Source organism: Rhinoderma darwinii, chromosome 2, assembly GCF_050947455.1.
Source record: "Rhinoderma darwinii isolate aRhiDar2 chromosome 2, aRhiDar2.hap1, whole genome shotgun sequence".
NCBI lineage: Eukaryota > Metazoa > Chordata > Amphibia > Anura > Rhinodermatidae > Rhinoderma > Rhinoderma darwinii.
This window is the reverse complement of record NC_134688.1, coordinates 186,579,269-186,604,364: the sequence shown is the minus strand read 5'-3', so window position 1 is coordinate 186,604,364 and position 25,096 is coordinate 186,579,269. Positions and strand designations below refer to the sequence as shown.

Genomic DNA, 25,096 nt, shown 5'->3' with positions numbered 1-25,096 from the left:
ATAATAATACTACATTTCTATAATACTACTGCATTACTATAATACTACATTACTTTAACAATACTACATTATTCTAATACTACATTACTATAATACTACAGCATTACTATAATACTACATTACTTTAACAATAATAATACTACATTTCTATAATACTACTACATTACTATAATACTACATTACTTTAACAATACTACATTATTATAATACTACTGTAAAGGATCTGCCAGGCACAGCTTCGGGGTTAATGCCCATAGATAATCAGTCTGCACCTGCTTCTATGTCTGTGAGACTGACTCCATCTTCCACCACTCAGGGTGGCAGGCTTAGGAGTGGGAGAACCTATCACAGCCTGGCCAGACGGAGCTAGCTCCCGCCCTCTGTCTATTTATTCTTGCCTTTCCTGTTCCTCCTTTGCTTGTGATTCTTCTCGTTTGGTTTCCTGGCCCTGCTGAAGCTTCTTGTACCATTGTCCTTGCTTCTTATTGACCCCGGCTTGCTGACTACTCTCCTGCTCTGTGTTTGGTACCTCGTACACTCCTGGTTTGACTCGGCTTGTTTACTACTCTTCTGCTCTGCATTTGGCACCTCGTACTCTCCTGGTTTGACTCGGCTTGTTCACTTCTCTTGTTGCTCACGGTGTTGCCGTGGGCAACTGCCCTTTCTCCCCCTAGCTCTGTGTACCCTTGTCTGTTTGTCTGTCGTGCACTTATTGAGCGTAGGGACCGTCGCCCAGTTGTACCCCGTCGCCTAGGTCGGGTCGTTGCAAGTAGGCAGGGACTGAGTGGTGGGTAGATTAGGGCTCACTTGTCTGTCTCCCCACCCCCGTCATTACAACTACATTACTATAACAATACTACATTACTATAATACTACTACATTACTATAATACTACATTACTATAATACTACTACATTACTATAATACTACATTACTATAACAATACTACATTACTATAATAATACTACATTACTATAACAATACTACATTACTATAATAATACTACATTACTATAACAATACTACATTACTATACCAATACTACATTACTATACTAATACAACAATATTACAGTACTAGAATACTACATTACTATAACAATAGTACATTACATAATAATACTACATTACTATAATAATACTACATTACTATAATACTACATTACTATAATAATACTAATAATAATAATACTACTACTACTACATTACTATAATACTACATTACTATAACAATACTACATTACTATACCAATACTACATTACTATAATACTACATTACCATAACAACAATACTACATTACTATCACAATACTACATTACTATCACAATACTACATTACTATAATAGTAATAATAATAATACTACATTACTATAACAATACTACATTACTATAATAACACTACATTACTATAACAATACTACATTACTATAATACTACATTACTATAATAATAGCGCTAGGTTTAAACTTAACGGAAATAAGCGAGTTATTTTAACAATCCAGTTTTCCAGTTTAAGTGCCGCTAAATGCAGTCTGGCTGCTCAGTTGGCAGCGTTTGGCAGACACAAGAATATCAAGAGTGGGCAGTCCCTTTTTAGATAGTGCCAAAGTGCCCTCTGTAGATACGTCCACACACACACACACACACACACACACACACGCACACACACCCATAGATGATGCCACAATGCCCTCTGTAGATAATGCCACAGTGCCCTCTGTAGATGGTGCCACACAGCCCCCTGTAGATAATGCCACAGTGCCCTATGTAGGTAATGCCACCCCCTCTAGATAATGCCACAGTGCCCTCTGTAAATAATGCGACAATGCCGTCTGTAGATATTGCCACAGTGCCCTCTGTAGATAATGACACATCCCCCCTAGCTAATGCCACAGTGCCCTCTGAAGATAATGCAGCAGTGCCCTCTGTAAATAGTGCCACACACACATCCCCTATAGATAGTGCCACACACATACACACCTCTGTAGATAGCTCAATTGGGGCTCCCTCTAGGACTGGAATCGTCAGCCAGAGCATTTCCGATGCTTAGGCCGGGGATTCCTCTGCTGGAAGAGCCCCTGACGTCACTGTCCATAGACAGTGACGTCAGGGGCAACCCCAGACCTGGAGTCCCAGAGCAGAGAACTCTGGGACGTCATGAAGGAGCGCTGGCACACTCATCCTTCGACCTGCTCTCTCCTCTTCCAAGGAAGCTATGGTGCCCCACGGGCTGCAGATGACAGCCTCGGGGGCCGCATGTGGCCCTTGGGCCGCGTGTTTGAGACCCGTGAGCTAGATGATGATAAGTGTGGCACTTTGTTCTGTTAGAGGATCGAAATGTACTTATCATGGTAAAAACAGTCAATAACTACAATTCTGTAATGTTCTGCTAAACAATTCCTGACATATTTTCTGGTATTACAAACAACAACTAAGCATGGTTTACAATATTGTACAGCCCTAAATTTGCTGTGTAAAAGTTTTTGGGCATTAAAAAAGGCTATTGTTATGTAGACAGGAATGGTAGGACTATAACTATCCAGCATATTACATCAGCTCATCATTATTATGATACAATCATTGTAACTTAAAAGGGTCTTCTCATCTACAAAATATGCCAAAACTGTCTGATGGCTGCGGGTCCCGCACCTATTTCTAGAACTAGAGAGCAATTGTGACCCTGGGCAGTCAGCAGGTAAAATATATAGTCAACAAAAGGAATGCCTGCAGGCAAACAGAAACCCTTATTTCCTGACTACCCACAATATAATAGAAAAATAAACGAACAAGTTTTATTAAGCTACGTGTAGCAAAAGACAGACCACATAAATGTCAGTTTAAAATTATCACTGTCAAAGTGCCGAAGTGAAAGTGAAAACAGCCAGCTAGGGAGCTCGGCAGAACATTCAGACGACCAGGGTGAATACTGACTGAATCAGAGTCAGTTGCGAGGCAGAGGCCACACTTTAGTGAATCGGCATTATATTCGGCTAGGACAGGAATTAAAAAACACTTTAAAGCCCCCCCGACATGTTTCGCTAGCTAGTAGCGTCCTCAGGGGTACATGGGGCTAATGGCGACGCGGCGAGAAAACAAACATTCTTATGGGGATGTGGAGTGACGTAGATGGGGGGCGGGTATGCGAACAGGCCGCCAATCAGACACTTCAGGACATCGCAAACACCAGACGAAGCGACCCAGCCAATAGGGATCACCATGGTAGAGGACCAATAGGAGGCAGCGAGTGACATAGGCGTACTGTCGATAAGGCTAGATTAGCTTGTGAAGACGCGCATGAGCAATAGTCAATGACAGGGACTTAGAAAAATACTGAGAGACTAAGCTACAATAGAGATCGGCGCAAGCGCCGTAGCTGACAATAAGAACATAGAGTAGACGCCCCATAATATATTCCTCCGGAGGAGACGCGCATGCGCTATGGCACATAGCAGACACTTAGAAAAATAATGAGCACTAAAAGCAACAGCAGAATGTATGGGAAGTCGGCGCAAGCGCCGTAGCCGTCAATCCAGACTTAGAGCAGGCACATAACGATATCATCATATTAGCCACACGCGTGCGCAATGACGCTTATCCCGAACTTAGAAAAATAGTGGCAAAAACAGAATTGTAGACGGTCGGCGCAGGCGCCATAGCTACAATTCAGAACTTAGTGCAGATGTATAGTCGTCATTGCCGAATTGGTGTAGGAAAGACGCGCAAGCGCAATATGACATGATAGGGACTTAAAAGAGTATGGATAGCCACAGTAACCTGACAAACCGGCGTGTGCGCCGTAACTGTCAGCTGGACCTTGACACAGAGAGTGGTGAAGTCCCCCGTTACGAATAACAAAGGGCTCCCGATCAGGGCTACAGGAACAGTCCATGTCATACATAACTGCACAGCACAATCAGAGGAGAACAAAACAATACGTAATCAGACAAAATATTCAAAATAAACGTAAATGTCAGGAATGTCCCTACCGCTCTAAGCCACAAACCCTAGTGACAGCAGCCCTCCCGCTAAGGCATCCAAGGGTATGCCCATAATGGTGCAATTATCCGTGATAGGCACATCCAATATCCCAGTAGGGATAATGCGTACTACATATATAGATGAATTCTTGAATGTATATGATAAATATAATTAAACAAAAATAATAATCGCGGTCGCACATTAAGAGACATATATGGTCATAACTGGTAATTCCATAGTAAGATAAACCATAACAAACTAAGAGATAAAGCCGCCCTATTAGGAGGGGCCAAAATTAACATAATAAAGGCGATTAATCTAAACCAAAAGCACCAACTGATCATATATGAGTATAAACGATACAGAGATTATAAGGGATAACAATAGACAATGAAGACATCCATACAGTACATGAAGGGAAATGCGAAACGAATCAAAGAAAGGCACTATAGGTGAAGCCCTCATTCAATCCCTGAGGGGTCATGGTACCGAGGCGGTGGATCCAACGTGCTTCCTCCTGTAGGAGTTTGCGATCTAGGTTACCAGCCCTGGGTCCCAATTTTAGTTGTTCAATGCCCCAAAATTGGAGTAACTTGGGGTTATCCGGATGAAACCTATGCATATGTCTAGAGAGAGTGGTATCCTCTTTAAGGTTGATGGTACTGAGATGTCTCGATACTCTCCTCCTCAGTTCCTGCAGGGTCTTACCGACATATAATTTCGGGCAGGGACATTTAGCCAAATAGATGATCCCGCTACTCTGGCAATTAAGAAATTGCTTAATGTGATATGATCTATTATCTGAGGGGTTAGTGAAACTTCTAACGCTAGGCATCAGGGGACAAAAAGAACACCTACCGCAGGGATGAAACCCAGTTACAGGTGATTTTAGCCAAGTAGATGGTGTGTTAGGGGAGGTGGGGGAATAATGGCTATGTACCAAAAAATCACGGAGATTTTTACCCCTACGATAGGTGATGGCAGGGTTGGTCGGGAGTACCTCCACTAAATCTGGGTCAGCGGTAAGGATAGACCAATGCTTCCTTAGAACGCCAACCACCTGGGAGGAGCATACGTCGAAAGTGCCAATGCAACGGATGGCATTGGACGATGGTGGCAATGCGGATACAGCACCTCTATCAGAAAGTAGTTCAGATCTTTGAGATGCCCTGGCCCTAGCATAAGCCCTATGGAGCCACTTTTTAGGATACCCCCGTGCCAAGAATTTATGGTAAAGACCATCGCATTCTTTCTGAAAAGAAGACTCATCAGAACAGTTGCGTTTGGCTCGTAGGTATTGACCGATAGGTATCCCTCTCTTCAGGGCAGGGGGGTGATGGCTATTCCAGTGCAGGAAACTGTTGGTCGCTGTAGCTTTACGGAATATATCAGTTTGGACACCGCCAACAGGGTCCAAAGAGATCTTAAGGTCAAGAAAATCAATTACCCGATCGTTTATATCAAACGTGAATTTCATACCAATAGAATTGTTGTTGAGCATAGACATGAAGTCAGTAAAGATGTTGACATCCCCATCCCATAGGATGAGGATGTCATCGATATATCTGCCCCAAAAGGAGATATGTGACGTAAAGTAAAGTAGATCGTCGGAAAAGACAATGGTGTCTTCCCACCAACCCAAGAAAAGGTTGGCATAGGAAGGTGCACAGACAGTGCCCATGGTCGTGCCTTTTATCTGATGATAATATTTGGCATCAAAGGTGAAAAAATTATGAGTGAGCAAAAAACGTAATAGTGATAGAACAAAATTATTATGACGATGAAATTGGGTGCCTTTGGTGCTCAGAAAATATTTAACTGCAGTGAGACCTAGGTCGTGCTGAATGTTAGTGTATAATGACTCCACGTCTATGCTCGCCAACAGGGTGGTGGGGGTGACACTGATCTCTTGAATCCTGGTGACGGTGTCCTTAGTATCCTTAAGATGAGATGACAGAGCAGAAACAAAAGGGGACAGAATCTCGTCCACATAAAGACTTATGTCCTGTGTAAGGTTGTCGTTTCCCGACACTATAGGTCTGCCAGGGATAGGGTTCTTGTTTTTATGAACCTTTGGTAAGGCGTAAAAAGTTGCAAGAGTGGGAGTGGGATTGTACAGACGTTTGAATTCATCCAAAGTGATAAGATTATCACTCTTAGCGTCGGTAAGAAGATCAAACAGTTCTGATAGGTAGCTAGTGGTAGGGTTGCTTTTTAAGATGGTGTAAGTTGTATGGTCACCTAGCAGCCTATGGACCATATCTGCATAGTCCACACGGTCCATCACTACAATGTTGCCTCCTTTATCCGAGGGCTTAAACACCAAATCCGCATTACCACACAAATCGTCCAACGCCACCCTCTCGTCACTGCTAAGGTTACCAAAGGCCATAGACCTACCACCTCTCAGGCTTTTAAGGTCTTTACAGACCATTTTAACAAAGACATCAATATGTCCATACTGAGAGAAAGGGGGAGTAAGCTTGGACTTGGGGCGCAGCGACGAAAAGGGACCAACCGCCTCGGAGACTCCAAATTGGTTCTCATGAAGGAGACTCTCGAGAGCCCTCATGGTATTTTGTTCCTGACGATCATGACGAATACCGTCCTGTATGGAACCCTTAAAATGCTTGTGTAGGGCAAATTTCTCGCGAAAAGGTTAATATCTATCTATTGTAACTTAGTCTCTCAGTATTTTTCTAAGTCCCTGTCATTGACTATTGCTCATGCGCGTCTTCACAAGCTAATCTAGCCTTATCGACAGTACGCCTATGTCACTCGCTGCCTCCTATTGGTCCTCTACCATGGTGATCCCTATTGGCTGGGTCGCTTCGTCTGGTGTTTGCGATGTCCTGAAGTGTCTGATTGGCGGCCTGTTCGCATACCCGCCCCCCATCTACGTCACTCCACATCCCCATAAGAATGTTTGTTTTCTCGCCGCGTCGCCATTAGCCCCATGTACCCCTGAGGATGCTACTAGCTAGCGAAACATGTCGGGGGGGCTTTAAAGTGTTTTTTAATTCCTGTCCTAGCCGAATATAATGCCGATTCACTAAAGAGTGGCCTCTGCCTCGCAACTGACTCTGATTCAGTCAGTATTCACCCTGGTCGTCTGAATGTTCTGCCGAGCTCCCTAGCTGGCTGTTTTCACTTTCACTTCGGCACTTTGACAGTGATAATTTTAAACTGACATTTATGTGGTCTGTCTTTTGCTACACGTAGCTTAATAAAACTTGTTAGTTTATTTTTCTATTATATTGTGGGTAGTCAGGACATAAGGGTTTCTGTTTGCCTGCAGGCATTCCTTTTGTTGACTATATATTTCTAGAACTAGGCCCCCTGACTCCCTCCCCGTCCTCGTGGCTCTTTGGCTACTGACTGACAATGTGGTCGGGAGGATGTAAACTGCCAAAGTCGTTGAGCTGCACTGTCTCCGTAACTCCTTTAGAAGTGAATGGGAGTTACAGAAATAGAATAGCTCAGTGAGGTACGCTGTTTCCGAAACTAAGGTGATAAGGAAACAGCGTAGCTCACTGTGCTACGCTGTTTTCGTAACTTTCATCCACTTCTATGGGGGTTATGGAAACAGCATAGCTCAGTGAGTTCGGATGTTTCTGTACTCCCGACCACCTCAGTTAGTCAAGTCAAAGTAATAAAGTAATCTCTTACTCAATGACTGATCCCTAGTATATTGTTTTCAATTAAGGTTTACATCCTTGTTTGATAGTGATAATTGTAAAAGGATGCAAGGAAATGTAATGATATAAAACTTTCCAAAAACGGTAACAAAAATTATGATTCAGAATAGCAGAAAATACCTAGTGATGAGGATCTTGTTTGAGTACCAACACCAAGTTCAGGAAGAGTTATGTAGGATTAAACGGGTGAGTAACCTGAAGGGTTCATATTACGGCTGCAACACCTGGACCCCTTTGTGGTTCTACTGAACAAAACTTTGTCAATTCAATAGAACCGTGCGGGGTCCAGGTGTTACAAAAGTATTCAGTAAGATGCAGTCGTATTACAGCCGCTTGATATTGGCCTTAGACTTAGAACTTCTTTAGCTAAAGGCTCCATATAAGAGTTGTATCAAAAGAGAAAATAGTTTTTTTTTGGCGAGTTACGATTTTTACATTTGCTAGTCTAGACTGACAAGATCTTCTCTACTGAACCACAATTTTAAACCCAATTCAATTAAAGTCCAAAAATGTAATTCTATATTTACCCACATAAATTAGTGCGCATGCTGCAGATTTAGTTGCAGATGTTGTGCTTGCTGCAGAAACAACCCTATTTAGATGAATGGAACTAATTTTAAGTTGCAGAAATTTCTGGGAATGGGAAATATAAAGAAAGAACTTATACTTCTCCTTCCTCCTGGATCAACTTCTGGCTTTGGCTCAAAAATCTGCAACAAAATCTGCAACAAATATGCGATGTATGGAGTGAGGTTTAAACAACTAAAATTGGATTATCTTATGTATGTTTTCTATTTATTTGAATTTTATTTGTATGTTTTTATTTGAACAGAGAAATATTGTTATCCCTCATGATTTATTGTAACAAATATTATCTTATCTTTCCCTTATGGAAACTACTTTTATTTGAGTGATTCATGTCATGTTTACTTCACAATATTATAAAGAGGTTTTCCCACCAAATACATTTATCACTTGTTTACAGGATAAGTGATAAACGTATAAATCGCTGGGGGCCACAGCTGGGACACCCACTCATCACTAGTTCGCATCGCTGGACTGTTTCTTTCACACCCATAGTTTAAACAGAGCGACACCGCACATACTCAACTGACGCTCCATTCAAATTCCTTCTCACTGCGGTGATACGATCATGTGACACTTTGCACACAAGGGGACCTTATTCTACTAATTAGGTGAGTTCTGAAGTTAATTGGATTAACCTGAATTTATTTTGTTTTTTAGTATACGTTAATCATTGAATTCTGGTGTTTCATTAAATTCCATTACCACAGGTGTATAAAATCCAGCACCTAGCCATGCAGCTGCCTCTACAAACATTTGTGCACTAATCAGTGAGAGTCATTCTATAGAGATCACTGAATTCCAGTGTGGTACTGTAATAGGATGCCACTGTTGCAAAATGTAAATTAGTTAAATTTCTTCCCTCCTAGATATTTAAACAATCAACTGTGAGTAATATTATTGCAAAATGGAAGCGTTTAGGAACCGCAGCAACTCAGCCACGAAGTAGCAGACTAAGTAAAGTTACAGCGCGGGGTTGCTGAGAGATAAGGCACTAAGTGCATAAAAGTCGCCAACGCTCTGCTGACTCAATAACTGAAGAGTTCCAAGCCTCCTCTGGCATTAACGTCCGCGCAAAAACTCAGTGCTTCATGGCATGGGTTTCCATGGCCGATCAGCTGCATGCAAGCCTTCGATCACCAAGAACAATGCCAAGTGCCGGAAGGAGTGAGCACACCGCCACTGGACTCTGCAGCTTTGGACACAGGTTCTGTGGAGTGACAAATCACACTTCTCTGTCTGGCAGTCTGATGGATGAGTCTGGGTTTGGCAAATGCCAGTGGAACATTACCAGACTGACAGCATTGTGCCAACTGTAAAGTTTGGTGGGGGAGGGATAATGATATGGGGTTGTTTTTCACGGGTTGAACTAGGCCACTTAGTTACAGTTTAGGGAAATCCTAATGCTTCAGCATACCAAGACATTTTGGACAATTCTATGCTTCCAACTTTGTGGGATCAGTTTGGGAAGGCCCTTATTCTGTTCCAGCATGACTATGCCCCAGTGCACAAAATAAAGTCCATAAAGGCATAGTTGGGTGAGTTTGGTGTGGAAGAACTTGACTGGCCCACACAGAACCCTGACTTCAAGCCAATTGAACACCTTTGGGATGAACTAAAATGGAGATTGCGAGCCAAGCCCCCTCATCCAACATCAGTGTTTGACCTCACAAATGCTCTACTGGATGAATGGGCAAACATTCCTACTTGCACACTCCACAATCTTGTAGATATCCTTCCCAGAAGAGTGGAAGCTGTTTTAGATGCAAAAGGGGGACCAACTCCATATTAAAGGGGTTTTCCCATCAGAGACATTTATGACATATCCACAGGCTATGTCAAATGTCAGATAGATGCGGGTCCCACCTGCAGGACCCACATACGCTGTTTCCGCAAGTCCGATAGAACTGAATGGCAGTTACGGAAACAGCGTAGCTCGCATGCTACGCTGCTTCCGTAACTGCCATTTACTACTATGGGAGTTACGGAAGCAGCATAGCTCAACTGTGTGTGTGTGTGAATGATGACAATCTGTGTACAAACTGTGGAATATATTAGCGCTGTATATAATTCACAAAAAGTTAAGTAATTTTAAAAACTGATTTGAATCATAAATTAAACAATGATATTATCACCAAGTCTAACAAAGTTTGTCCAATATCTATTATGATATTCTAAAGTCAAAGGTTTATGATGATGATGACGTATTTCCGATTATGTAAAAAGAAAGTTAATACTGAAAAACAAGTAAAGTCGCTGCTCTTTGCCCAGACACATGGCCTGGGCATTGTGCAGAGTGTGAAAACTGACATCTTTGATTTTTTCATCTGCGACTAGAGCCAATCATTTTCAGAAACGACAGGCAAATCCTGCAGAATCCACTGCACAATCTGTTAATCGCAGGTTTAAGTAATTCTTAGCATAAGGCCGCATGTTGCTTATGTTAGGAGGCAGTACAAAAATACTTGCTGCACACAGGTGTCGTATATTGTACTATCCTATTACCTTACAGTAAGAAGACGAACATTGTACTCCTGATAAAATAGCAAAATTATACAGATATCACTAATGCACATTTATTGTTGGCAGGAAGCATTGTAGCAAACCGGAGACATTCTCCCTTTTTCCATGTTAAGTATGGAGCACTATTAGATACAATAGATACTCTTATATGTCTAAGTATACCACATAAGTATAAGTGTAGATATGTATAACACACAATATGAATTATGGCAGCAGCGTGATCTAGAGCGATATTTACTTCTCTACTGCCAAGTTTAGATTAATCCTGGTAATGGGGCTAAAACTAATCTCCTGATGTCTCGAGAAAGTCAAATGAGAAGTGGCAAAAGCAGCTGCTACAAGAGGAATAGATGCTGAATACAACTTGACTGAATATAGTATCATCCAATCCACATTTACAACACTTAATAAAAAATAAAAAAAATGGTATCTTTAAAGCAAAACACATAATGAAGAATCTAGAAAACTGCAAAAGCAAAAGTTAAAAAAATGTAAAATAATAAATACACATACAAAAACAAACAAAACACATCAATTAACTTGCATATAACGACTTGAGTTAGGGTTTATTCAGACGACCGTGGGGAAACTCGGATGTGAAAAACGGCCGTTTTTCACGTCCGTGTTGCCCACGTGCGGGTCCTGTTTTCACTGATCCCCATAGACTTGAGTCTATAGGGATCCGTGAAAGCGGAAGAAAATAGGATATGTTCTATTTTTCAATGGACCCTTCACACGGTTCGTTGAAACAACGGCCGTGTGAATGGCCCCATTGAAATACATGCGTCCGTGTGACGGCCGTTGTTTTAACGGCCGTCACTCGGACATATTTTACATTCGTCTGAATACGGCCTTAGCCTGTGTTTTTTTATGTGGTGTTGTTGTTTGGTTTTTAGAGACTAAAGCTTGACATACATATTATGACATACATATTAGATACATTTGGATGTATTGTGTATTAGGGCAGCCTGGCTATCTCCTGACATTTGCATATTGGGAATGAGAACAAGGACCGGGGGTGTTGGATCTCACTATGCCGAATCAGAGGGGTAACTTGAAACTCCTGGGCTCCAATGCATAATCTGTACCAGGGCCCCCACCTACCTTGTGCCATTTATTATACCTGTGTTTTCCTATGTGGAAAAGAGGTGCCCGTTGCACCTCCTCAGACATTAGGGCCCAGGTGTAACTGCCACATCTGCACCCGCTAGTGCTAGTTTCCCTAGAAGATAAGATGCTATCAGGAGGTGTCTGGCAATGTCTTGCTCCCCTCTTCCTATTAAAATACAGCTGATCCAAGTATGCATGTTAATGGGGGATGTAGGGAAGATTGCAACAGTTATCTTATTTGTCTAGTTAGCTTAATGCCAGATGGTCCGCCATTTTGGTATACATTTGATAGGTTAACATCTTGATAAGTTTTTGTAGTCCAGTGGACGGTCCTACTTACCTAATTGACAGCTATCTCTGTATGCACACTTATACAGGGAAGACTGTCAATCACTGATTGCCCACTATACAACGCTATTTAGATGAATGGAACTAATTTTAAGTTGCAGAAATTTCTGGGAATGGGAAATATAAAGAAAGAACTTATACTTCTCCTTCCTCCTGGATCAACTTCTGGCTTTGGCTCAAAAATCTGCAACAAAATCTGCAACAAACATGCGATGTGTGAATCCAGCCTAATGCGTCATGTATGGAGTGAGGTTTAGACAACGAAAATTGGATTATCTTATGTATGTTTTCTATTTATTTGAATTTTATTTGTATGTTTTTATTTGAACAGAGAAATATTGGTATCCCTCATGGTTTATTGTAACAAATATTATCTTATCTTTCCCTTATGGAAACTACTACTAGGCCTTGACTGAGCAGGAAATTAAAGAAATAAATAAATTAGAAATTAAAGGGAAACTTTTCCCACAAAACTATGTATTAATCTGCTTAGCTCCTCTTGCTCTATAAAATACTGCCTGAATATTGGACAGAATGCTCAGGTTCCCTTTAAGAAAAAGAAAAACACAATACCTTTTATTCTCTTACTTATTTTACTAGCATGCCCTGCTGTGTCTATATAAATGCCGCCTTCAGTGAACCCTTAGTAAAAAGGAATCAGGAAAGCAATTACGGGAACTGTATAGTTAGTTCTTAATGTTCTAATCAGGACAAGACTTATTTAAAGACTTATAGCAGATGAAGTGCATGAATCTTCTAAGACGGAACTAAGAACATTCATTTTTATTCTGTTTTATATCGATTTTTTGATAAAGAAAGTTGTACTGCTTACTAGACGTGTTTAATCTCTCTAGTAAAATATATACAATGTGTACCTTTAATCCAGTGTGTGTTACCTGTCAAACACAAATACAACATCTGGCTCTTATGTCAGCCTCTTCAGTTTATTGAAAGAATCAACAGCTTTGTGGCTTGCTTCCAGCAACAAAATTATTTTGGGGAGTTAATACCATGAAATCCCTGCGCTTACAGCGTTAAAACGTAATTTCCCAATTATTCCCTAAAAATATGTCAATGCATTCTGTCTATGCAGCAGCATATATTAGACATATAGCTCATCCTTGAGAGGTTTAAAGTAGCTGTATTTGGCAAATCTATAACTGTGCCAGAATAACCTGGCTATGGGGATCCAGTAAATAAATCTATTACAGGGCTTCTAAGCTTTCGACTGCAGGCGAATCTTCCTGCAACCTTCACGACTGAGAACTGCTCATCTGTGCTTGTCTACTTGCAATGTAGACCAGCTAAGTTCATTATATAATACATATATATTTTAATAATGTTGCTTGCTTGTCATTAAACAAATAGTTATGCCATTTACTACTAGGGTCTCTGCTTAAAATATTGGCAGTTTTCCAAATCCGACATGACACTGGATCCATAGTGGCGCTTGTGCAGTTGACAAATATTCACAATTGTAACATTTTAGTAATTTTTTGTTCCTAGCTCTTAAACAGTACACAATACTAATAGTTATCACAGCTTATATGTCAATAAGGGTATGTTCACACGAGGGCGTCCGTAACGGCTGAAATTACGGGGATGTTTCAGCCTGAAAACATCCCCGTAATATCAGCCGTAACGGCATGTGCAGGCGCTTGAACGCCGCGTCAATTACGGGCGTAATTGGCGCTGCTATTCATTTGAGTCAATGAATAACGGCTCCAATTACGGCCAAAGAAGTGACAGGTCACTTCTTTGACGCGGGCGTCTATTTACGCGCCGTCATTTGACAGCGGCGCGTAAATTACGCCTCGTGTGAACAGACAAACGTCTGCCCATTGCTTTCAATGGGCAGATGTTTGTCAGCGCTATTGAGGCGCTATTTTCGGACGTAATTCGGGGCAAAAACGCCCGATTTACGTCCGTAAATAGGCCGTGTGAACATACCCTCAGTTGTGAAAGCAACGCATTTTACAAGCATAGTGTTTGCAAAGATATTTAACAAGGCTATTGACATACACAGTGAAAAGCCAAAAGTACTGTGTTCCCAGCTTTTACTCCAAATCTACTTCTCCATTCACACCGGCAGCAAAAATCAATGGTGACATTCACCACAGTTAAGAGGTAGTTCACTTAGCAGGACAAGAAGCGTGTTCTTACCATCCATCTCTTTTTCTGTGCTCCTAATGTGTATCAGCAATTTCAGCTGCTCAAGCATATTGATTTTCTGTTTTGCAATGTCTTTTTCTTCCTCTTGTTGGTACGAATTACGTTCTTTTAGTTCTTTAATGTATACCTGAATTGCCTAGTTCACAGAAAAAGTAAAATTAAATGCAAATGTTTGTGCCCATTTGGCTTTTTACAGTCATTATGAACATCATTGTCGCCATTATGTATTTACTGTGCACAATAACCAGTTTCATGTCAGAGAAATTGCACTATTTTATATTCTATGCATTCTAATACCAGCTCCTCACTTCATATTACTATTATGTACCGGAGCCCAATTGCATATTGACTCTATGAAATTAATTTACTATAGCACGGGCATGAACAGCTCATTCAATGTTTACAAGGGGGAAAAAAACATTACTCCTCCTGTGACTCAATATAGTCACTATGCTGCAGTACTACTTGTTTTTTTAGGGCCTGTTCACATCACCGGTCGTTTCCGCTGAGTGGTTCCGTTGGGTTAATCCCTCGGCGGAAAGTTAAACGGAAACCTTAGCTTCTGTTTCCCTCACCATTGTGCTCAATGGTGACAGAAACCTAGCTAATGGTATCCGTCTGTCACCGTTGTGACAGGGTTCCGTTGTTTTGGACGGAATCAATAGCAGTCGACTGCGCTATTGATTCCGTCAAAATGACGGAACCCTGTCACAGCAGTGACAGACGGACACCATTAGCTAGGTTTCCGTCACCATTGAGTTCAATGGTGGGGGAAATGGAAGCTAAGGTTTCCGTTTCACTTTCCGCTGAGGGGTTAATCCGATGGAAACCTCCGACGGAACCCCTAAGCGGAAACGAACGGTGATGTGAACACACCCTTACTCTTACCTTTTGATTCTCCTTTTGTTCATTTTGATATTGGGTAACTTGCAAGGCTAGGTCCTCCAATTTATTGATAAAGTTTTCATTTAGAGAATTTCTTTCTGCAGAAGAACTAGTATTAATGTCCTTAAGAAATGGATTGGAAGGTATAAAGTGTATATAACAATACATTCTGCACACAAGCTCACACTGCTCCTATCTTAGGGGAAGAAGAAAATGTGATATTCAATTAACCATTTAGGCATATAAAGCAATATGTAATATACTTTTAGACCAGGATGTGAGACATGGTCAAATTGCAGGATTATACATTTGATATGATAATTTATTTATTTAGACCAATATAATTTATTTAGTTTGTGCCTTATGATTATTAATGAGTTGATTAATAATTTTCCAAAACATTAATATTGGACAGGGAAAAGAATGAAGGCAATAATGTGGTTTAATTGCTCGGTAGACTAATCTCTAGGGACCTGGCCCTTACACAGTGGTTATGTTTACACAACGTAAACAATAAAAACACTGGGTGTCCATAAGGCCCCATGCCCACTTCCGTTTTTTCCTTCAGGGTGCTAGCCGTTTTTTTGATGGCTAGCACCCTGACCCATTCATTTCAATGGGGCCATGCAAACACTTCAGTTTTTTTGACTGTCCCGTTGTTCCATTCCGACAAAAGTAGAGCATGTGATGCTTTGGTCCGCGATTCCGTGACCGTGGGGCCCATACAAGTCAATGGCTCCGTCAAAAAAACTGAAGGCACACAGAAGGCATCTGTGTGCCGTCCGTGTGCCTCCCGGGTTGTTATGGCACCGATGCCTAGCAACGGCCGGGCGGGCAGAAGTAGACGTAGAGCGAGATATTGCACTGCACTAATCGGCAGCCCCTTCTCTCTATCCAGCAATGATAGAGAGAAGAGGCTGCTGATCAGTGCTGGATAGATAGCGATAGAAAGAAAAATAAGTTTATATGTACCCCGGCCACTGTCATGTTGACGCGTCCCTCTTTGGACATCCAGTCCGACCTCCCTGGATGACGTGGCAGTCCATGTGACCGCTGCAGCCTGTGATTGGCTGCAGCGGTCACATGGGATGAAATGTCATCCCAGGAGGCCGGTCTGGAGGAAGAAGCAGGGAGTTCTGTGTAAGTATAAACTTATTTTTTTCAGAACTAGGGATTTTTAAAGAAAACATTAGAGATCTATATTGTGAGTGCCACACATGGTACTCTCTGTCCAGCGGTAGTCACTGTCCAGGGCGCTGAAAGAGTTACTGCCGATCAGTGCAGCCTCTTCTCTCCATCCAGCACTGATCGTAACTCTTTCAGAACCCTGGACAGTGACTATCTCTGGACAGTGAGTACCATGCGCGTCTCTCGGAAACGGAAAAAGGGAGGTGTACACGGAGTACACACAGGAACCACACTGATACAATCACGGACACACGGATCCGTGAAAACAGTGATGGAAGTGAGCATGATGCCTAACAGTATACACTGTATGGCCAATGCTTATAGAAACTAGAACTTATTCACTATAAGGTAACATGAAACTAGTGATTATACTGTGAAAGAAGTGTATATATGAAAAGTCTTACTAAGGACAATAAGTCCAATAGTCCCCTGTTCCCTGCTATCCATCAACATACTAAAGATCTCTTCTATAGTTGAAGGTAGTCTGTATTCTAAACAGGAACCAGATATGATCATATCCTATCAGAATGACTGATAGGCAAGGAAGCCACAGGAATTTCCCTGACAGAATCCCTTCATGCAAAATAGCTCCGAAAGTAGAGCTACACAGTCATTGGCATTGGAGAAAGCCTTCCCTTTGTTTCCATATGTTACCATCTTCATTGTTATTTCCCATGTCTTTATTATACTTAAATAAGATATTTTAAAATATCTCTAAAGGCATGACTATTTTGCATATTTTATGTAGAAACAGCTACTGGTATTCCAACTTGATTTCTGCATTTTCTCTTATTTCCAGCCATTTCCAATAATGCATACCTTTAAGAAAGAACCTCTTTTTAACACAGATGATATGATTTAGTTAAGAGATGTAACAATAGAAGTTGTATGAGATATTCAGAAGTACTTCAGAACTAGCCAGTGTCTCATAGAGATAATGCCTCTTTGCTTAATCTAAATGACATGAATAATGCAGAAGCCTGAAATCACACAGTTGCATTAGAATATGTTTATACAAGAGATATCAGTCTGTATTCTGCTTCACGTTTAAATATTGAGTTTCAACATATAATAGACTTTTAAAATGAGAAAGTTTGAAAAAATGCATTGCGAAAAATGAATAATATATATATAAAAAAATAATATTTCAAAATAATTGTTCTCATTATCATACTCAAGTAACAATAATATATGTAAAAATTTGTGTGAATGATGGAATTTATTCCATCGGTTGAAAACAGCAGAATGTTAAACAAAAAAAACAAAAAAGAAAAATTTTGTTTGTCTTGTTCATAGCAAAAATTATCGATTCTTAGACCAGTTACAGATGACCATAAGGTGGCTGCTTTCTAGCATCTGTATTACAGGCGCAATATCTGGACCACCCACGTTCTATTGTACAAAACTTAGATCACCATAGAGTCTTATGGTGATCTAAGTTCAGTTCAGTAGAATCACCGGGGGTCTAAGTATTTCAACTGTAATACAGATACTAGAATGCGGCCACAGTATGGCCATCTGAAACTGGTCTAAGAATCTATAATTTTTGGTATGATCAAGACAAACAAAATGTGGGAAATATAGGGATTGGGATAAATACAAACCCTTTGTAGCAGTTTTAGGATAAGTTCACACCATGTGAACCATATCTTCATTCAGTGTTTTCTAAATGCTGGGAAATTCTTCAAAGGTATACGTCTAATGTGCCCATACACTTTCACTATCCAAACGTATGGAAAAAAAAAGTGTCCTTTCGACATATGTTTGGCCATTATGCATTGGTATAACTATACTTAAGCTGTATTGAAAACCATAGTCGACTACGCTTTTCATTACAACTGTATGCAAAAAACACTGCATGGGAATCAATAGCAGACATATGCAACTGTATAAGCAAAAAAACAACACAAATTCTTATATTTTAATACATACTATATAAATAAACTCTACATTAATAACAAGAATGCATGGAAAAATATTAGTTTCTTCGATTTCCTGTTCTACCCCTATGGCCATCCATGATTACAACAATATCATAATAACAAGGGACGGAAAATTGTAGGGTCTCCTAGAACCCGCTTATTGTCTTGGACATTCAGCAAGTTATCGCTGCACCAAAGCCTTAGAAAAAGGTGACGTCTATTGATGATTTATTCCACAGATTATCAACCGGTTATATTTTAAGATTGCGAGAGGTAGAAAAGGTGATCCTGAAATGGTTGATTTATATTTCTTGATGTACATGCACATAAACCATGCAGCAATATTCTAACATCATGCAATTGTTCATTGTTAAAGAGGCATAACTTTTGTACTTTTCCTTTGATGTAGACATATGTGGGCTTGTTTTTTGCAGGATGAGGTGTTGTTTTAATTGGTACCTTTTTGGGGTACATCGGACTTATTGTTTAATTTTATTATATTTTTTAAAGGTGGAATGGGGAAAAAAACAATTCCACCGTTGTTTTTTGCAATTTATTTTGTATGGCATTCAACATGCGGTTTAAATAACAATAACTAAATTAATTAACTTTATTGTTTGGGTCGTTATAATCGCAGCAATACCACATATGTGTATTTTGAAAGTTTTTTTTTACACTTCTACAAAATAAAATTACTTTTTATGGAAAAATGTTTGTTTTATTGTTACTCTGCACTTGTATTTTTAAATAAACTTTATTTAACTGTATTTCTTTTTTCTTAGTCCCACTAGGGGACTTCACAATGCGGATTCTGATCGCTGATATAATGCTTTGGCATACTCAGTATACAAAAGCATTACTGCCTGTCAATGTAAAACTGACACAGAGTCCATTAGGACATGCCTCATGCATATAGTCTTGGCAGGTCTGGGGGACTTTGTTAAGCCCTGTGGCTGCCATGGCAACCCCTCGGCAGCCCGTGATTGCCGGACGCTAATGGGTGACAGAAGTAGCCTCCTGTTTCTGTGAAACCACTTAAATGCTGCAGTCACTATTGACCACGATATAAAAGGGGTTAATTGGCTGGGGTGGGAGGTCTCTCCGATCCAGGCAGTTGCAGCAGGAGCCCGGATGTGACAGCTTCTGTGCCTGTGCGATCACCATACATGCATGTTGGAATGAGGAAAGGGGATGCTTCCCATAAAAGCATGTACGTGATAATGCCTTAAGGTGTTAATTAAGTTTTGTTGAATGCATTGAAGGGGGAGGGGTTATTTTTGCTGTATTTACCAAAGACTGAAAACTTTAATAAAACTGATTTTAACAAAATAAGGTCATATAAGTTATTTGTGAATCATCCCATAAGACATAGACCCTAGTAGCAAGTGGTTAGCTCCAAAGCCAGCTTCAAAAGAGGTTTTATACTGCTGAACCTATGGGGACAATTATTGTGTCAGATCCTGGACCGGAAATAGAGGATTCTTCTGGTCTGGTGGGCCAGTCCGACATTGCCTAATGGTAGTCAAGCTCTCCAATGTCATTCTTACCTGTTTCTTGATCAATTCTGATATCTGTGCAGTACATAGGTTTCATAAACTGGCTAAAATCAGTTTTCCAACAAAGTCAACTACAACGAGCACCTAAACTTAAGATCTAAATAATTTCTTAACAAGCCACTAGTCTGTTTTAGCAAAGGCAAACAATTATTGTCAACTTCAGTGCATACTACATAATAGAAAGATGGACATATCTCAAAATAAAATTGCAATGCTGGGTTTAGATGATACCATTATTACGACGATAAGACACAGCAATTTTTTTAATTAGAAGCAAAAATGTCTTTGCTGATCGCAGTTTGATATTGGGAGGTTAGCTGAAAAACACTTGTTTACTTGTTTACTAGTGGCAGTTGTCTAACTGCACACACGAATTCTCTACGGCAGTGATTAATATCAATTAAAAACTGTGGGGCAGATTTGCTAATGTGTTAGCACCTAGAATATGCGGCAAAATGCTCCAAAATGTGGAACATTTCTGGTGCATAATGTTGGTTCAAAAAATAACGTATTTCTGTGCTTCACTAGCCACTTTTGAAAAGTGTCTCAAAAGGGGGTGTAGCTTAGCAGAAAGGGGCATGGCGTAAAATGCGCAAACTTGTACAAAATACTGTTGCAAAATAATCCAAATCAAAGGTGGTATAAGGAAGAGAAAAGTCTCTAAAAAGTCAAGCAAAATTAGCCAAATTTATCTTACAGCTTGGGCCACTGTGATAAATGGTGTATCTTCTGATTGCCTAGTCTAAGTTACAGAGTCTAAATATTACACAGCATTAGTAGATCTGCCCCAATGTCTGGCTCATTCATGCACAATTTTCACAACATATTCTTGGAAATAATCAAATCGCACACAAAAAGTGTAGCGTGTAAACCCACCTTAAAGCTGGACATACATTAGTGATATGAAATTGCTGAACGATCACCGACATCTCGTACGCCGTCTATCGGTTTAAATTATCACACAATAGTGACAATTAGTGATGGAAATTAACATCTACATAAAATCTTTTGTGGGTGTGAAAATGTATCCAAATAAACTTATGATTTTAAATTGGCCATAGCCAGCAAACAAATGCGTGTTGTTTGTTGTCACTTTGTGATGGTAGGGTGTTTAATTTGACGCCCATTTTATGATGTCATTTAATGGCAATCTTAAATATCATTGACTGTTCAGTTAAAAGGACAAAAAAAAGAATTCAACATGTCAAATCGAATCCCACACAGATTTCAGGAGTCGGTCAATGTGTAACATGATCATTCGGTTCACGAAAAAAATTGATGGTCGCTGCACATAAATTCTCTAAATCTGTGGTTTTGGTCGATCAAAATCACTAGTGTATGACCACCTTCAGTGTGATTTTTAAACAATAGTGCCATATTTCCTGATCTCTATGAATCCCCAAGTGCAAAGCACATTTGCTTAGAACCAAAATGAACATAGTTAAGTGTTAAAATTATTTCACCAATAGGTAATAAATGCAATGAAATAGAGATGTATCAATAAGCAATTGGTAGTATTTTATAGGGTGGATAGCTATTGACTTGGGAATATCACAGCTACAAGGTTTTTATTATATTCTATTGAATCACACAAGCAAAACAAGAGAATCTAGTGTATCATCACCCAATGCCCCAAACTCTCCTTTGGTGAAGGCACATATAGGACGACTTCCTTTATCTGTCCTCTGAGGTATGAAATGAAATAACAAACGTTTAACATAAGTAGGCAGTATGGTTACTTCTATAAATATATGCACTTTGTTAATGTTAAAAACAACTCTATAAAGAATACAACATTTCCTATTGATTTATGAATTTTAGAGTTATTGGTTTAGAGGCTCTGACGAAGTCAATACTTTTCATATATGACTTTCTCAAAAAAAACCAACTTCTTCAAGTAACAGGTTATTTATACAGCAGAAAAATGAAGCCTACTTCAAGGAGAAGATTGATTTGAAAATGAAATTAAATATTGTCCCTTCCCTCCCCTAAGCTCTCTGTATCTCCGTTCCAGTCTACTCATTCTCCCATTTTTGAAATCCCATATTTTTTCAAATGAGAAGGAAAAGTAAAAGCTTTCTAGATCTGGTGTAATTACATAAATGTTTAGATTATTTTATATAAACATATTTTATTTTTACACGGACGTTAATGTTTTCCCAGCGATGATAGAACAAAAATAGCAGTAGCGAAAACTTTCCCGTGCTTAAAGAGGTATTCAGTTTTAAGAAATAAAGTGAATTCATTGTATAATAAAAGATAATTTCGTTTGTCTTCAAGATCTCTGCTTGTAATAATTGTATGGGAACCGTTATTATTTATATTCAGAGCATATGAATCTGTCCTGGTCATGTGATGAGCACACATGTGCATGGCTCGTTCATTTTACAATGAATCTCTTAAGACTCTTTTCACACTGGGATCGCAGTGCCCGTACGAGCTGTATGTCGGGAGATACTCCGGACGTATAACTCCAATGTCCAATGTTTGCCTATGACGTATACCAATGTATAGGCATACAGTGGCATACGCCGCCAATAGGCTTCCATTGGAAAACGAGAAGTATACCACACAGTATAAGTTTTTCTGCTGGATACTTCTATATGAAATAGCGCAGTTGACTGTATCTTCAATAAAGCAGAAAAAAAAAAAAGGTATACCGATGTATACCAGCTCAACGGAAACCAAAAAGCACTCTTTTGGCCTTAGTTGGGCGAATAGGGGCCTATGGATACATTTAACCTATATATGCCGGAGGATTTCTGGTGCATATGGAAAACGTATACTGCAGTGTGAAAAGGGCCTTATTTGCTAAAAACAGAATACGTCATCTCTGTTAAAACATGACATAGACTGCTGTTTCTGGCACCATGTAGTCTATGAGTGGACTTAAGTCTATCATAAAACACAGCTGACCGAGATGCCATTCCTAGGGGTGCCAAGTTATATTATTGGAATACTGCAGCTTGTATTGGTAGGGGTTCAAATAATAAAACCTTTAAAAATTTATATTTATACATTGCCCTAATGCATTAAGTAGGGTCACCAATAGTGATTGATACCTTTACTTTAATACAAGGTGTCAAGTTCAATATGCGTAGACAGTATAGAGCGGGGTTATTAAGGAGGGGAGGGTCCAATAGTGCACTGACAGATTTACTATAATTTACACCAGAAACTGGTTTTCAATGTCTGTTGCACGGACAAGAAAAGATGCACCAAATTTATTAAGAGGTGTGCGCCTGTTAATAAATTTGGCGCAGTTAACTCTAGTAAAGTTTGGATTAAGACTGGTGTTTAAAATGCCAGACTAAGTAAATCTGCCCCAGATGTTTGTTTTATAAATACAGAGCAATTTACCATTCCTAATTACATCGCCTTTCAAGCACAAATACCTAAACTAAGAGAAAAAATTATGTTTGTGTTTTTTTTTTTTTACATGTGGCCCTCACTGTGCCCAAACTGAAGCAAGAGACTGACAAAGCAATTTTATACTAAGACAGTGTAGGCAAATGGACACTTAATAATGTAGAAATAGGAAGTCTGCAAAATAGCGGGAAATCAAAATGATTGTCAAATTCGAAAATCCTCTAAATGTCTCTGAGCCATTTAAATCTAATCTGAAAATGAAAAAGTGGATCCAATCTTGTTACTTGTATGACTGAATACAAATGTGCATAGAGTGTATGAATAGCAAAGAATGGGATTTTTAGATTGCCATTATATGGAGTATGTAAAGAAATGTGCAGTGGGTGAATCAATAAGGCTCCTCATGATAAGTATACTCTACCTTGGTCCGTTCTATCAGCACTCGCCGAAGAGTCGCTGCCATTGGGAGTTCTGGGCTCTAGATGATGTATCACTGACCGTCTGTTTCTCCTTGATTCTGATCTATGTCTCTTCTCTTTCTTTGGTGGGGTTGGCTTAAGGAGTGGTTTAGCAAGTTGAACACTGGGACTGAAATACAAGATGGATATAAAGATTAGTGCTGTAAAAGTAGCACATTTACAGTTAATTGAAACATTGTTGTTGTTGTTTTTTCAGTACAACCTATATAGGGCAAGTATGGAAAAATGTGTTAGTACAACATCTTCTGTGCCTGTCAGAAGCCACAAACAATTTCCTTTAATAAATATTGTTCATGCACAGCCGCAACTAAAGATTTCATTAACAACCTGATGTTTTTCGTAATGTCGTAAACCTTGTCCTTCTGATTCACTATTATAATTTGTCGTTTTGTTACCATTTGCCAGGAGGCAGACCTCTGAATATAGAGAAGTATTCCATGACTTTTAATACAATATTCAGCAAATACTATTTTATTTTATAACTACCTTTTCATATTTAAAGAGAATCTGTCATCTCTCCTGACTAGAGATGAGCGAACTTATGAAAAGTTCGGTTCGGCAAGTTCGCCGAATTTCGTGCAAAAGTTCGATTCGGACCGAACTAGTTCTGACCGAACCTGTAATACAAGAAAGCCCCTAAAAATCGTGTATAACACTGTTTTAAAGCCCTAGAAGCCCTGTATAACACTCTTAGGTCACCCATGAGTGTATCCAAGTACTTTTGAGCTGTCTTTAATGCAAAGTTGGTGTCAAAGTTACGCCAACATGTATGGCTCTAGGAAAACGGATGGGACACGGAGATAACTAACAGAAACCACTGCACTTGTGCATGTTGTATGCTTAATGCATTGTTAAAAAAGGTACAAAAATTTACCATTTTAGGCGGCTGATGCCTGCCAGGGTTCATACATATAAGGTGGTAAAAGAAGAAGCAATGGCTTTTGACAAGCCCTCCAAAAATTGACCCTTTTTATTGGCAGATGCCTGCCGGGGTTCATCCATACATGGATGTAAAAGCAACAAGCAATGGCTTTTCACAAGCCCTCCAAAAATTGACCCTTTTTATTGGCAGATGCCTGCCGAGGTTCTTCCATACATGGATGTAAAAGCAACAAGCAATGGCTTTTCACAAGCCCTCCAAAAATTGACCCTTTTTATTGGCAGATGCCTGCCGGGGTTCTTCCATACATTGATGTAAAAGCAACAAGCAATGGCTTTTGACAAGCCCTCCAAAAATTGACCCTTTTTATTGGCAGATGCCTGCCGGGGTTCTTCCATACATGG

The 25,096-nt window shown here is 39.8% G+C and overlaps 1 protein-coding gene across 3 annotated transcripts in view; it reads right to left on the bottom strand.

Moving 5' to 3' along the window:
- Positions 1-25,096, bottom strand: part of VWA3B (von Willebrand factor A domain containing 3B) — a 164,688-nt gene that overhangs the window by 38,886 nt on the left and 100,706 nt on the right. For all 3 annotated transcript variants that reach the window (XM_075852598.1, XM_075852599.1, XM_075852601.1), the window contains 3 exons: positions 23,755-23,921; positions 15,302-15,396; positions 14,405-14,549 (listed from right to left, as the gene is read on the bottom strand). In XM_075852598.1, the coding sequence (XP_075708713.1) occupies positions 14,405-14,549; positions 15,302-15,396; positions 23,755-23,921 (407 nt within the window). The remainder of the gene's footprint in view (positions 1-14,404; positions 14,550-15,301; positions 15,397-23,754; positions 23,922-25,096) is intronic.